The following is a 15,940-nucleotide window of genomic DNA, read 5'->3' on the forward strand; positions in this document are numbered from 1 at the left end:
CTTGTCGTAGTGGGAGGATTGTTAGACAACCTTAAAAGATTCATGTTTTGGAAGAGTTTTTGGACTCGATCCCTGAAGGACATGAACCTGATCTTTGGTCATATGATGAAGCACTCCAAGATAAAGATGCAGCATCTTGGCAAAAAGTAATGAATAACAGAATTAGAATATATATATTCTAATAAAATCTGGAAGCTTGTAGAATCACCAAATGGTGTAAAAGCCGTTGGGTGTAAAAAGGTCTATAATAGGAAAAGAGGGATAGACAGGAAGGTAGTAACTTTCAAAGCAAGGCTTGATGAAAAATGAAACTTTTTCACTGGTAGCCATGCTTAAGTCTATTCGGATTCTTTTATCTATTTGGCAAGTGGATGTCAAGACAGCATTCCTTAATGGAAGTCTTGAAGAAAGCATCCATATAAAGCAACCAGAAGGGTTCATTGCAAAGGGCTAAGAGCATCTTGTGTGCAAGCTCAATCAATCTATGGACTGAGGCAAAGCTTCAAGGTCTTGGAACATTTGGTTTATCAAAGTAATCCAGACCTATGGAATTATTGAGTAAACGGATAAGTCTTGTGTATACAAAAGGTGTGATGGAAACGTGGTGGTATTTCTTGTATTATACGTAGATAACATTTTTGGTAGTTAGAAACAATATCAAAATGTTGTCAGAAGTAAGGGTATGGTTGTCCAAACAATTCGATATAAAGGACTTGGGAGAATGTATATATTCTTGAGATCAAAGTAATAAGGGATCGCAAGAAGAAAAAAAAAATATTTTACTTATCCCAAGCTTGATACATCAGAAAAATCCTTGCTCGTTTTAAGTATGCAAAACTCCTAGAAAGATTTCTTACTTTTTAAGTATGGAGTGTCTTTATCTAAAGAGATGTCTCCGATGACATCAAAGGAGATTGAGGACATGTAGGTAGTTCCTTATGCTTCGGCAGTTAGACAACCTAATATATGCTATGCACGAGATCATAAATCTGTTTTGCCAAGGGCATAGTTAGCAGATATCAAAGTAACCCTAGACAAGAACATTGAACTGCAGTAAAGCATATATTAAAGTACCTTAGAGGAACTAGAGATTATATGCTAGCTTACAAGGCAGTTAATTTGGTCCCTGTGGGTTGCATGGATTTTGACTTCCAATCGGATAGGGACAATAATAAGTCAACCTCGGGGTTTTGTGTTTACTTTAGGAGGTAAAGTCATAACTATGGAAGAGTGATAAGCATAGGTGTTTTTCTGGACTCCACCATAGAAGCTTAGTATATGACAAGCCTCTGAGATAGCCATAAAAGTTGAATGACTCAATAACCTCAAGATAGACTTAGATATGATTTCTGTTTTGTCCAAATATTATTACAATTTATTGTAATAATGTTGGTGCAGTAGCAAACTCGAAGAAAACATAAGTCTATAAGGCAAGTAAACACAATAGAGCGCAAGTACCACCCAATACGAGAAATCGTATAAACGAGGAGAAGTTGTTGCCGCCTAGATTGCATCAGGTGATGACCTATAGATCCTTTCATTGAGGTCCTTAAGGCAAGAGCTTTTGATGGGCATGTTGAAGGGTTAGGAATTAGATGTATGGCAGCAGATATAGCAGCTTAGTCTTTTAGTATAAGTGGAAGATTGTTAGGATGTATACTAAAAGCCTAGCTTTTGGTATAAACATTTATCTAGAAATAAGAATCACATTGGTCAAATGTCTACATTTATGATAAATGTAGTTGTTCAATTAATTTATATTGTAGATAACATAGTGTGTGGTGTCACACACAGAAGATCATGTTATCGGTTCCTTATAAATTATAAACAGTAGCTCACGACCAAGATGGAAAGGAACAAATCATTGGAAGGTCGTAGTGTAATTAGGTATTAGTTTATCTTAACTATATAATTATACTAGTACACTTAGAGTGTATTGAGTAGGACCATTTGAGGTCTTTTCTTTTATACTGACTTTATAAAGAAACAAAGACCTCAGTTATTATGGAAGTGTGTGCTCTTAATCCTAATATAATAACAAACACATATATTTGATATTTATTTCTTTAATTTATCAATGGGTGAGATTTAGTTCGATGAATCAATAAGCCCGATAAGTTAGGAAATGATATCACTTATAGTGTGTGTTGTTGATTATAGAAGAAAATTGTGTCCTAGTGATCTAGGTTGAGAATGTCCCCAAGAGGAGCTCATAAGGATTGTCATGTTAAACCCTGCAGGTGGACTTAGTCCGACATGATGATGAAGTTGAGTGGTACTACTCTTGGAGCTAGATATTAATTAAGTGAGTTGTCAGTAACTTACTTAATTAGTGGACATTTGTTATCTTAAACACAGGGAGACTAACACACTCATAATAAGAAGGAGCCCAAAATGTAATTTGGGATTGGTGCGGTAGTTCAATAATAGTTCTTTAGTGGAATGAATTATTATTGATGAAATTAAGTTGTGTGTTCGGGGCGAACACGGGATGCTTAATTTCATCGGGAGACCAAAACCAATTCCTCCTCTCGGTCCCTATCGTAGCCTCTAGTATATAGAGATTTATACCCACCGCATACCCACCTTCTTACCCATCCAATGGGGCCGGCCAAGCTAGCTTGGAACCCAAGCTAGGGCCGGCCAAGACCAAATGGATGAGCCATGTAGGTGGCCGGCCACTAGAATGTTAAAAAGGATTTTTATTAAAATTATTTCTTATGTGGATATCATGATTTTAAAAGAGAGTTTAAAAATTAAAAATTTCCTTTTATAACTTTCTACAAAAGATTAAGAGAAGAGATTAATCTCTTTCCTTATTTGTAGTTTAAAAGGATGGTTTTAATTTTTGGTAAAAACTTTCCTTATTTGTAAATCATCTACATGTTTAAAAGAGACTTTAAAATTTGAAATCTTTCATTATTTGTTGATTAAAGGTGGATTTTAAATTTTAAGAAAACTTTCCTTTTTAATCATGTTCATGATTTAAAAGAGAGTTTAAAATTAAATATTCTCTTTTATAAGTTTCTACAAAAGATTAAGAAAAGATTTGATATCTTTCCTTATTTGTAGATTAAAAGAGATTTTAATTTTTAGAGATAACTTTCTTATTATCCACATGTTTAAAAGAAATATTTTAATTTATAAAATTTCCTTTTTATTAACCACCATGAAGGGAAAAATTATTTGAGAAATTTTTATAAATTTCCGGAAGCAAATTAGGAAGTTTTAATTCTTGTGTGAATTAAAATTTCCTTGATTAAAGGGATTAAGGTGGCCGACCATTAACAAATAGAAAAGAAAAATTATTTTTAATTAAATAAATTTTCTTTTTTAATGGCAAAAGAATTAAGGAAGTTTTTATTAAATTTTCCTTATTTGCCAAGACCAAGGATTATAAAAGAGGAGGTAGAGGAGGCTTCAAGGGGAACAGTCTCTATTATTTTTCTCCCTCTTTTCTTCTTTGGGTGTGGCCGGCCCTTTCTTTTCTCTCCTCTCCTTTGTGTGGCCGAAACTTTCTCATGGTGGAGATATCTTTGGTGGCCGGATCTAAGAAGGAGAAGAAGGAGAGAAAAGAAGCCTCTTTTCTAGCATCCCTTGGAGCATGGTGGTGGTGGCCGAACCTCTTCATCCTAGAAGAAGTTTTGATGGCCGAAACTTGCAAGGAAGAAGAAGGTGCTTGGTGGTTCTCATCTCGGAAGATCGTTGCCCACACAACGTCCAAGGTTAGAAGAGGAATACGGTAGAAGATCAAGAGGTCTTTCTAGAAGGTATAACTAGTAATTTTTCTTTCCGCATCATGCTAGTTATTTATGGAAATAATACCAAATACAAGAGGCATGCGATTCTAGTATTTCGAATATGTTTTTCGATGTTGTGTTCTTTTGGTTTTTTTTTCCCTTGTGATTTGATTGTTCTTTTCGGTTTACCTAAAGTTATTTTAGGAAATTAAATATTAGCTTTCCATAAAAGGTTTTGTCTAGTCGGTGGTGGTTGCTCCCATATCCAAGAAGGTCATGTGCCTCGCCACGTCAGTACTGGGAACCAATTATGGAAATTAATATTTAATGGAATTAATAACTTAAGGTAATTTGGGTCGAACGTGTTAAGTTCCGCAGGAGACCCAAGTCAAAACCTAAAAGAACGAATAGATTAAGTTTTGGATCAAACGTGTTAAGTTCCGCAGGCGATCCAAAATTTAATTTAAAAGAACACATGGTAGCTAGGAAAAGGTTCAGACCTTTATACAAAATTTTTGTACAGTGGAACCTCTAGGTTTTCCTTGTAGCAACCAACATGTAGATCTATTGTAGATCATTGTTTGAAACTCGTACTTGTTTTTCGAAAGTTTTTCTTCGCACGGATCCAATGGCTAGGGTGATTCGGGGTTTCCGCGACGCGAAAAAGCGGTTTTCACGGCCCGAAAAACCCAACAAATGATGTCTTTCTATTTGTCACTCATTGCTTATATATCTAAATGTTAATTTGGGTACATTGTCAACATTATGAGAACCTATTGGGTCACACACAAAGAACAAGTAGATTTGGAGATGGGTTCATATAATGAATCATTGGATTAAGTCTAATCCGAATTGGACTTATTGAGTTAAACTCAATTGGATCTAATTGTTGGATTAAGTCTAATTCAAACTAGATTCAAGGAGTCAATTCAAATTAATAAAATGTGATTCATTGAATTTGAAATTGCATGAGATTAATTGAGTAAGACTCGATTGAATTATACTCGAGTTAGACTCAAGTGAATTAGACTTGAGTTAGACTCAAATGAGGATTAATGGAGATATTCATTAAATTTCTAAATTCAATGAATCATTTCATTCAATTTTCGAAATTGAATTTAAAATGAGAAGTTTCAAGTGTGGTCCTTAATGGAGTGTAAATACTCATTAAGGCTCATTAATTGAATTAATGCTCATTAAGTGTTTTCATTGGATGAAAATACTTTAGCATTTTTCTCTTCATTTTTTGAATAGATCTTCATTCTCTCCTCCCTCTCTTCTCCTCTTGGCCGAAACCCCTTCTCTAGGTTGCTAGCACAACCTTAGTTGGTTCCCTTCTCCAACTTGTGAGTAGGGTTGTAAACAAGCCGAGTCGAGCCGAGCTTTGGGGTGTTCAAGCTTGTTTGATAAGGTAACCAAGCCGAGCCGAGCCGAGCTTAAAATGAACCAAGCTTTTGAAATGAGTGTTCAAGCTTGGCTTGGTTTATTTTTTATGAGCTTGAGCTTGTTTGAAGCTTGGCTTGAGCTTGGTTCATTTAGATGTTATCAAGCTCTCAATTCAAGCTTGGCTTAAGCTTGGTTCAAGTTTGGCTTGGGCTTGGTTCATTTAGATGTTATCAAGCTCTCAATTCTAGCTTGTTTGATTGTTTAAAACTTTTAGTTGTTTGATTAGTTATTGAGCTTGATAATTTAAATTTATTTGTTTATTTTATTTTATTTTATTTTATTATTTATTTTGCATATTGAAAAGAGTTTTATTAATGAATATGGTTCATGAACATTGTTCATGAACGTTGTTCACGAACATTGTTCACGAATGTTAACGAGCTGAACACATATATGTTCAAGCTTGTTTGTTTAGCTTAACGAGCTGTTCGAGCTTGTTTGTTTAGTTAATCTTATGTATATTGAACGAACATAAACAAGCTCTTACCAAGCCAAACACCAAGCTTGTTCATGAATGCTTGGTTCATTTACAGCCCTACTTGTGAGTTTGTGAGACAAACGAAGGCAAGGCTTGTTCGTGTGGATACCATAGAGGCGCGAACGTGTGATCGTGCTGTGATCCAAGCTGTCTAGAGTCCGTGTGCACGCATCAAAGGTATAACCTTTTTCAAGCTCCTTTAGAAAACTTAGTATATTTTTCTTTTCCCTTCGCATGGATCTACTGGAGGAACTAGATGATTTCCGCCGCGCATAAGCGTGTTTAGCACTCTAGTTCCTTACAAATATAGCAATAGGATGAATGTCCCATTGCCTCGAGCCAATTCATGAAGAGTCACTTGAATGATCTTGCATCTTCATGTGTAACCAAGGCACACCCTAATAAAATGGATTAACCATGATGATTGATGTCGACAAAGGTGACAAAAGGCATCTTATATTTATTCACCAGGTAAGTTGTGTCGAAGCTTATAACATCATGAAATTCTTCATATGCAGCTTTGCTTGGTGGATGAATCCACAACACATTGCATAGCCTGCCTTCATCATCAACATCCATTAAATGAAAGAAGTTTCTGTCCCTCAATTGCATTGTTATAAAGAGCTTGTGAATAACCTCAGCATCTCCATCACCAAGTCTCAACCTTCTTCTCTTCTCGATAAAATTTCTACAATCTTTAGGAAGACATCCTAAATTCTCAAGTCCGCCAGCTTGAACTTCAAATACCTTGATATTCTTGCATGGCCTTAGACCGACAATGTCGTTAGCTTCTAATTGTCTCTTCATGTTCACTGACAAAGACCTATGTCTTGGCATTAAAATTGGCATTTCAGGATTAAGATCATGATTGTGGTTTATGTATATTTTTGAAACCACCCAACACCCATTTACTTGCTTGATTGCATTAATTCTAGCCGAGCAATCTATTCTCTTTGAAGAAATTTCAAACCGTCGTTTTCTACCCCAATCACAAATAATCACTACATACTTATCTTCTCCACTAACCTTGTGAGCTGCTCTTTTTGCAATGCTAAAGCCTTTGAGTCGGGCGTATTCTTGATAAGTTGTAAACATACTATCAAGACTATCAAATATCATACCAGGAGAAGGTCTGACTTCAACATTTAAATTATTCGAGAATCCTTCCACAATCTGGGTACTATTGACTTCGTCTGAGTTGGATTGGTGTCCATGCTCTAAATTTTTCTCGAACAAACTTTCATCATCAGAATAAAAAAAATTGTCATCAAAGAATCACTATTTATGAAGTTTTCGATCTCCATAATTTTTTATAGAGAAGAAGAAAAGAATAGTTTTTGATAGAGAAGAAGAATAGAATTGATGTTGTGATTTTCAATTTTAATATTAATTTTAACTCTAAACTAATTAAAAAGTAGTATAATTAAGAATTAATTATTAATTTTTTACAGGGAAATGTCATTAACAATTTCCAATAAATTCTCTAATTGATTTCAAGTTCCTAATAAATTTTCTAGCTAATTTTAAGTTTTACAAGATAAGAATAATTAATACTTTAATTAAGGGCTAATTAGTAATTTATTATATATAAATATTATTAATAATATTTAATTAATTTTCTAGCTGGCGAGATTCTGACATAGATTTACTATTTTTTTAATACTTTCCTGTTACCTAATTAGAAGAAGTTACACACCATCGTTGTCATCCCTGTTTAGATTGTCATGGCTTTCTTCGACTATCTCATCGTGCCTCCACTAGTAACAGTGTACCTTTTTCAAGGGTGACTAAGAGCAACTGCAACGCGGTGTTAATATCGCGTTATAACGTTACTGTACATTTAATTTGTCGTTGTGGAGGTGTGCCTCCGCGTTCATCTGCTTAAACACGTTCAAGCATGCATGGGGTGGGCCAGGGCTGGCCCACCCCAGCCCTGGCCCACCCCATGTGTATATATATATTTTTTAATTTTATTTATTAAAAAATTATAAATTTTAAAATAAAAAATTGTAAGATTATTATTAAAAATAATAATAATAATTTAAATATTTTAAAATATATTTAAAATATATTTATTTAATATGATATAATTTTAAGATGATCGAGTAGATTGTGGGACCATAAATAATGAGTGTTAATGTTAAAAGGAATGTGGGTGAAAGAAAGAGGTTGTTATAATGAGTATGTGGCAATGGGTCCCGTACTTTTTGATGAGGTTGTAGGTGTTATAACGATGTAGCATTACAGTTGCTCTTAATGTTGAATGTTATAATTACATGTTGACATTAAAACTATTATGATGTAGCGTTAATGTTGTCGTGGCATTGAATGCATTCAATGCTGCACGCAGATTAAAATAAATCAAAAAATTATCACGCACACAAGGTAAGAAGAGAGGGCCACTTAAGTACCCTCCATGTATTTTTTTATTAAATAAATATATTAATATTATTATTTATTTTAATTTTAAATAAATATATTTTAATTTAGATAAATAATATATTTAAAATTATTATTATTATTTATTTTAAATAATAATCATTTAAATTGTGTAAATATAATTGAAATGGTAATAAAAATAAAAATGAATGGACAACGAGACCCACAAATAATGAGTGTTAATGTTAAGATGAATGTGAGAAAATGAATATGTTAATATAATGTGTAAGTGACATGTAGATCCTATACTTTTTGATTAAGTGGTGGGTGTAGATGTTCTAATGGGAGTTCATAATTAACTGGAAGAGAGTGAAAATCCTTATTCTCCTCCCTATCCCTATTTGGTGAAACATATATAATGTGAATTATTTTGTTTAGATGATTTATTTTTGGGGCTGACCAACATCCTAATTCTAATGAACCTAATCCTCAACCATGAATTACTATCAGAAGAACTAGTTCTAAATATGACACAAAATCAATTGAGATATGAAAATATATTCTCAAAGAAGCACATCACTTCTTTGCCTTGCTCTTTTTCATCATCATCCAAGTACACATTTGATTATCAACCTCTGTCGGTGTGGAGCAGTATTAAAGCACTCAGAAGAGTAATGAAGAAGATAATAATTTGAATTTCAAATGACATCAATATTTTAAAAGTCGACTTCTGAAGGAGTATATATATATATATATATATATATTATATAAAACTTGTATTGGTTGATTGTTTAAAATTTTTTATATTTTTAAACTTGTTTTATTTGGTTGATTAGTAAGTTTAAAAATATATGTATATTTATGTATATATTATATTGGTTGGTTTTGTAAACTTTTATTGGTTGGTTTATTTTTTACAAGTGATTATATTATATGTATATTTATTCATTTTAAGAGTTTTATTTATTTATTCGTATGTTTGATAAAAAAAATTTGTTAATGAATATGATTTATAAACTTTATATTGTTCGTGATGATTATTTATAGATATTAATAAGTTAAATATATATTTATTCAAGTTTGTCTATTTAATTAGATGAGTTATTCAAATTTATTTACATTGTTGAACAAATATAAATAAGTTCCTACCATCAAATTTGCTCACCAATATTTTTATTCATGATGATTCATCTCTTTGTCTATGTTTTGCAATAAAATTGTAATTTAACAAAATGTTAAAACACACAAAGAAGACTTAAGTGATTAATGTGCATTGAGTTCGTCGAAAATGAGGTTGACACCCACACTTTTTAGCCTGGCATGCACTTGAAGGGATCTAAAGTGAAAAATAAACTAAAATACTATCGAAATTAATTCCTCCATAGATTCATACGAATGGAAAACTATTTTTTTAACTACTTTAACGAATAGGATTATAATTTGATATGTAAACAATCCTCAAAAGTCTGCTAGTCTAGCTGATCTGAGCGTAATCAAAATGTCCACACCCTATAGTATCCACACAAACACGTCTCTTCCTTTGTCTCACGAACTAAGGAATTAGAAAGTCTCATACATCTTCACTTTCTTGCTAGAAATGACGATTTAAGGTGACAAATCCAAGAAAAAACCAACTCTTTAGCTTCTTGCTCTCTTTAAAGATGGCTATTTAAGATGACAAAAAGAAAAAGTTAACTTTTCACTTTCTTGCTCTCTTTAAAGAGATGGCTATTAGTGTTTCTTTTAATGGACTCTATAGTTGAGTTGAGGCTTAAAAGAAAAGGAGGCATATTGAATTAACTTATTAAATCAATAAGCTTAAGGTTCGAAATCAATTTCGGACTTAAGGCTCATTCTCACACTATTTTAATCAAACTAAAATAAATCAATAGGTTCTCGTAACATTGACAGTATTTCTACAACTATTTTAGATATACAAGCACTGAGTGGTATCTAGTAATACATCATTGCTACCCAAGTGATGAAAATGTCAAGATCCGACCTAACTTGTCTATGATCATTATCTTGTATAGTTCAATCATTTTGTCCTTAATATCTAAATTGATTCATAAGACATAGATTGTGTTATTCTCTCATCAATCTATATGTTTATTGATCTCTAAGTAGAGTCACTTAATCAAATAAGTTTAATATCTTAAATTGACTTATTTGAGTATGGTCATGCATTTCAGTAGCCTTACTGAATCAAGGGGCCTACAAATATCTCTTCTGTTATATGGAAGGGACAAATCTCATCTACGTCACTCACATCTCTCTGCGTAGCTCATTTTATACCTAGTAAATAACTTTATAGTCCACCTTATTACAGATGACGTTTGTCGATATTAAAGTACATAACTCCTTATGTAGGAAACCGTAGTGTTTTCAAGTCTAAGGACTATTTATACTAATAGTCACTATGAGAATATTTATGACACTCATATAATGATCCATAAAACTTCTCATGGGGGTTAATTTAGTACAGATTCTCTAATATATACTTATGTGTTAACTTGATATCTTATATTCATGACTTATGAGAATAAGTCATCAATTGATCTACATACTAGTTTCAACGTATTAATATTGTCCTTATATATATATATATATAACAATCTCCTACAATCAATTCAACCAATTGATATGTTGTAGACTAGAACATATTATGTTAGGACATTATATTTACTTAGCACAAATATAAGGTAAATATTGCAAACAAAACATTATCTATAATAAATATAATACAACATGTCCTTTATCAATCAACTTATGATTGACTCTTAGGTTGACACTAATAGCACCCACACTTTCGCCGAAGTTGTCTCTTCTTTGATGATCTCTCTAGTGAACTATTAGAAAAATAAGGCTGTCTATTTTCAAAATTAATCAGGCAAAAATAAAGCCGACCATTTTATCAGTCCATTTAAAGCAAGCTTAAATGGGTCAGTCCGCGTAGTTTATGGATCCAAAAAATTAAAGACTTATAATTAAAATGGAAAAGTCAATAGGCTTATGAGCTGGTCCATCTCATGTGTAACTAAATTTAAAATTTTCAATTTTTTTATATTTCATATGTCTTTATATTTTTTTTAGTGAGCTCTTGAATTGACTAGCTTAATCCACAATCTAGAAGTATTTTAGTGATATATTCTATAGGAACTAGATGATCTTATTTGGTCAAATATCTGACAATGAACTCCCATATTCCTTTCATTATAATATTTTTAAACAACTTTCTGTATTCATATTATAAGCATGAAGGTTTTTTATTAATAATAGTGATAGTAACGATAGTGACTATCGTGAGGATAGTGATTATCATGACGAAATTGATATTGTAGTAAAAGATGATTATGCTCATCATAAGCACCATTCATTGGAGAGCAGATCTCCTAGACCACTCATATTTGTGGTCAGATCATGGCCGCGATCCGATCACAATTTGTTACGATCCCTTTCTGAGTTCATCGTCCCTACCAGGTTATAGTATGGTTCGAAGCGGATGGTAAGAGGCCGTCCAGAGGACACCGGTGGAGGATAAGTGGTCAGGTTACTGGGTGCCAAGTGAGGATCTCCTCTAGGCGGCCTCCGGTCGTCCGCTCTGAACCAAAACTATAACCTGGTGAGGACGGTGAAACTAGAAAAAGATCGCAACAAATTACGGTCGAATCGTGGTCACGATCTAACCACAAATATGAGTAGTTCAAGAGATCCTGACTGTTTCATTTATTGTCTATCAGATTATATGAAAGATTATAAATTATAGGATTAATTTATAATCAATTATCAAATTATAAGGCTGACGATATTAATAATGACATCAATTTTGACACGAAGCTAGTAGATAATCTCGAATTGAAAATTTTTCAACCCTAAACCCTAAATTGGCGGGCCGAGCACAGCCCTGAACTAAGGCAAATTATAATTTTTAAAAGTAATTTTATTATTAATTCATAATAGTGCGATAGTTATGAGGCTAACGGCCGTTACCTTGTTGACTCCTGCTTGTCCATTTTTGGCACACACTGTCTCGGTGGTCCCTCGTGATATAAACATCGCCGTGGAATCCCCTTGCGCTGCAGATGTTCCACGAGGATTCTTTAAACCCTAATTTCCACCTGCCGCCCAAAAACCCTACACCATCCTCCTCCTCCTCCCTCCCTCCAGTCGCTTTTTCGTCTTGCGATTCTTCATGTGCCCTGTGGTCATATAGCAAGAAGCTATGCACAAGCTCTGGCGTGGAACCCCCGGCTGGATTCAGACAGCTGCTGCCCGAGTCCGCCGCCTCTCTCCGATGCTGTCCCTCCGTCTCCCTTCTCCAAGATGCGCTTCCGCTCCCGACCGGAGCCTTCTTTCTTGCAAGAATCCGGCCCCGGCTTCCGTATTCCCAGAAAATGGACCCGGTCGCTTCTGGCAAGGTGGAATGTCGGCTTCGGCTCACGGATTGCGTGGGGGTTGGGGGAGGGGTTTCAGGTCGGTCGAAGCATTGAAGAGCCAGAGGAAAGATGGGGACTTGGAGGATTTGGTTGATGAAGAGAGCTCTGAAGTCGATGAGCAGGTGGAAGGCGGGGTTGTGGGTGGGGAGGAAGTATCTTTTCTGGGGATAGGAGAGCGAGAGGAGAAGAGACGAGTTAGAGGTGGTGGTTCTTTGAATCCTCCCTCAGCACGTAGCCTAGAGCTGTTAGCGATTCCTGGGGTTGGGCCACGGAATCAGAGGAAGCTGGTGGATAAGGGTTTTGAAGGCGTTGATCAGCTCAAACAACTTTATGTAGATAAGGTTCTTAACCTAAATTCCTTTGGCAAACTTTAGCGTTTCAACCTGTTTTTGATGCCCCTTCTCCTGCACACTCCCAAAACAAAGCTTACACTTGAAGTAATAGGTTTCGGAACTATTGAGTCAGTAACTTTGTTGTTTTCTTATATTTATTAGTTCACATGCCTTTCTAGTGACTATAGCTAGGAATTTCACGGGATGAAAACTTGGTGTGGTACCCTATGATTTCATTGTTCAAACCAACTTTGTCAATTGATATATGCTTTGGAAATCGATGTCTTTTGAACCATGCATATTGTATAATATGGATTACTATAGTGCGTTTCTTTAATTCAGACGGCTGATATGTCAGTTTGGATTGGGATGATATTGTGGATGGACTTGTATGTCACTGCAAAACTAGATAAGCAGATTCTCCATTATATGTGTACCCTTTGATGCTTGAATTCTTATTGAAATTGTGGTAATTTCTTGTCTATTATGATTTTCATATTCCTGTCACGCAGGTTGTTGACAAATCTAGCCAGAAGATGGTTGAATATCTGAAAAGTTCCATAGGTATCATCCATAAAAGCCATGCAGAGAGCATAACCTCTTTTATCAAAGAAAAAGTGGAAGAAGGGTTAAAAGATGGTCCTACCGAATCTAGTGAGAGGCTTCGACTGAATAATAGACTTACTTTTTGTGTTGAAGGTAATATCAGTGTGGGGAAAACTACTTTCCTTCAAAGAATTGCTAATGAAACAATTGAACTTCGTGATCTCGTGGAAATTGTTCCTGAACCTATTGCCAAGTGGCAAGATATTGGTCCTGACCACTTCAATATATTGGATGCCTTTTATGCTGAACCACAGAGGTATGCCTACACCTTTCAGAATTATGTATTTGTAACAAGGATGATGCAAGAAAGAGAGTCAGCTAGTGGAATAAAGCCTCTCAGGCTGATGGAAAGAAGTGTCTTCACTGATAGGATGGTAAGAGTAATTGCACGATAAATTGATGACATTTAACACACCAAATTTTAGTGTATATGATGGTTATTTAGTCCTTGTTCCTTCAAGAATTGATACTACGTTTCACTTATTCACAGGTCTTTGTACGAGCTGTTCATGAAGCAAAATGGATGAATGAGATGGAAATTAGCATCTACGATTCATGGTTTGATCCTGTTGTATCATGCCTTCCAGGGCTAGTTCCTGATGGGTTCATTTATCTTAGAGCGAGCCCTGATACATGCCACAAGAGAATGATTATGCGTAAGAGAGCAGAGGAACTCAGTGTTAGCTTGGACTACTTGAGGGATCTACATGAGAAACATGAAAGCTGGCTGTTCCCTTCACAACATGGTAACCATGGTGTATTGTCAGTCAGCCAGCTGCCTTTGCAGATGGATAAATCCCTGCATCCTGAAATAAGAGATCGTGTTTTTCTCTTGGAAGGCAATCACATGCATCCAACTATTCAGAAGGTGACTTTCACACTGCCTTTTCCTACAAAGAAAATGACTTGGTATATTTAACAGTTTTATCAATCAGCAGGTTCCAGCTCTGGTTCTGGATTGTGAACCTGACATTGACTTTAACAGGGACGTTGAAGCTAAACAACAGTAAGTTGGAAGCATTTTTTTTGGCTGAACAAATGAAATCTAAGATGAAAATTTCATGACTCAGGTGTTTAGGGATTGAAGTATTTTTGTAGGCTTTGTTTGGGAGACCTAATCAGTATATCTTTTGGTTTGTTGAGATGATGAATAATTTAGTGTTTGTTTATTGAGCCGTGCAATTTGTGTGTCCATATCTAGTGAAATTGCATAGAAATTGAAAATTTAAAAACTGATAAGTAGGTTAACTTGAGAATTTTGTACCATGGCCATGTGCAGCAAAGGTTCATTGGAGGACTTGGATGGTTCTGTGTTATAATATTGTTAAAGATAACTTGCATAAGATTTATGTTCAGCAGCTAAAAGTTTTTGTTATCATGCAATTTGCTCCATCTGTTTAAAGCCCTGTTTGTTACATACCTATAAATCGATAAGATTTTACTAAAACAAGTCAAGATCGCATGTGAATTCCCTATCATGTCTAATCAGCTCGTTGTTGCATTTTTCTAGGTATGCTCGGCAAGTTGCAGAGTTCTTTGAATTCGTGAAGAAAAAGAAAGAAGCAAAGTCTGCAGAAACTAGCAGTGATGGTAAGTGGAAAGATCAGAACATAGTTCTTCCTCAACAAGGTGGTCTTTGGATTCCGCAAGGCACTCACTTCCCTGAATCTGTTAAAAAATCGATGGAGTTCAATAGATCCATGTCCCTCTCTGGTTAGCCACTGGAGTGTGCCTAACTGACTTCTTCCAATATGACCATTTGATTCGTGATTTCGATCCACGGTATGAGGTTTAAGATTAGCTAGTCGACACTTCAAAAACAGAAGCTTCTCTGATGTAAATGGTAGATGTCTCTACTCTGTAGGTTAACTTCTTGTTTACGAAGTTAACAGTAGTCCAATTGCTTCGGACACGAACATGAATTTAAGATCGTAGCTGTCGCCTTTGTAAATTGTTTGATCGACTCTTAGATAATTTGTGTGCTGTTATTGCTGCAATCTTTTGCATCCCAAGTCCAGGGTCATCAATGTTTGACTAGTAGCTTCATTACAATTTTTTTTTTTTTCAATTGGGATTTCTGCGGCACAGCATGTGGATCAAATCTTTGTTCATTCTCATACACAGTATGCACGAGTGCTATATCATCAGCTTGCAGAACATTACAGGTTCACTGAATGAGTTAGGAGTTTGGCACAGGAACATCCTATCGAAATTTGTTAAGCACAAGGGGTCGAGGAAGAGCAGCAAGTCTTCAAGCTTCAAGTCAGTGTTCATATGCAGCAGATGAAGCCGCCAGAGAGAAAGAAGAGGTAAAACGGTTATCACAAGTGCATTGTAATTTGTAAACCGCAGGACAATGATATTCATTAATCAACATCTAATAAATTCTTAGACCTCTTTTCCTGATTTAAAAATTATTAAATTGTTTTCTCCTGATTTAAAAATTATTAATTTTAAAATTTCCGAATGGGTAAGTTTGGAATAAAACTAATCGATAGATTTATAAAATTTCGAATTATTTCA

The 15,940-nt window shown here is 34.8% G+C and overlaps 2 protein-coding genes across 2 annotated transcripts; one reads left to right on the forward strand and one right to left on the reverse strand.

Annotated features, from left to right (window-relative positions):
• Positions 1-6,075: 6,075 nt before the first annotated feature.
• LOC122019552 (protein FAR1-RELATED SEQUENCE 4-like) lies at positions 6,076-6,783 on the reverse strand. Its single transcript, XM_042577010.1, has one exon. The coding sequence runs from the start codon at positions 6,781-6,783 to the stop codon at positions 6,076-6,078; it is 708 nt and encodes a 235-aa protein (XP_042432944.1).
• Positions 6,784-12,118: 5,335 nt separating this feature from the next.
• LOC122020425 lies at positions 12,119-15,414 on the forward strand. The gene is made up of 5 exons (XM_042578347.1): positions 12,119-12,820; positions 13,324-13,791; positions 13,908-14,285; positions 14,356-14,423; positions 14,928-15,414. Exons 1-5 carry the CDS (start codon positions 12,266-12,268, stop codon positions 15,133-15,135), a joined length of 1,677 nt encoding a protein of 558 aa, XP_042434281.1. The 5' UTR covers positions 12,119-12,265; the 3' UTR covers positions 15,136-15,414.
• The last annotated feature ends 526 nt before the right edge of the window (positions 15,415-15,940 follow it).

The sequence above is a fragment of the Zingiber officinale genome, chromosome 9A (genome assembly GCF_018446385.1).
Source record: "Zingiber officinale cultivar Zhangliang chromosome 9A, Zo_v1.1, whole genome shotgun sequence".
Lineage (NCBI taxonomy): Eukaryota > Viridiplantae > Streptophyta > Magnoliopsida > Zingiberales > Zingiberaceae > Zingiber > Zingiber officinale.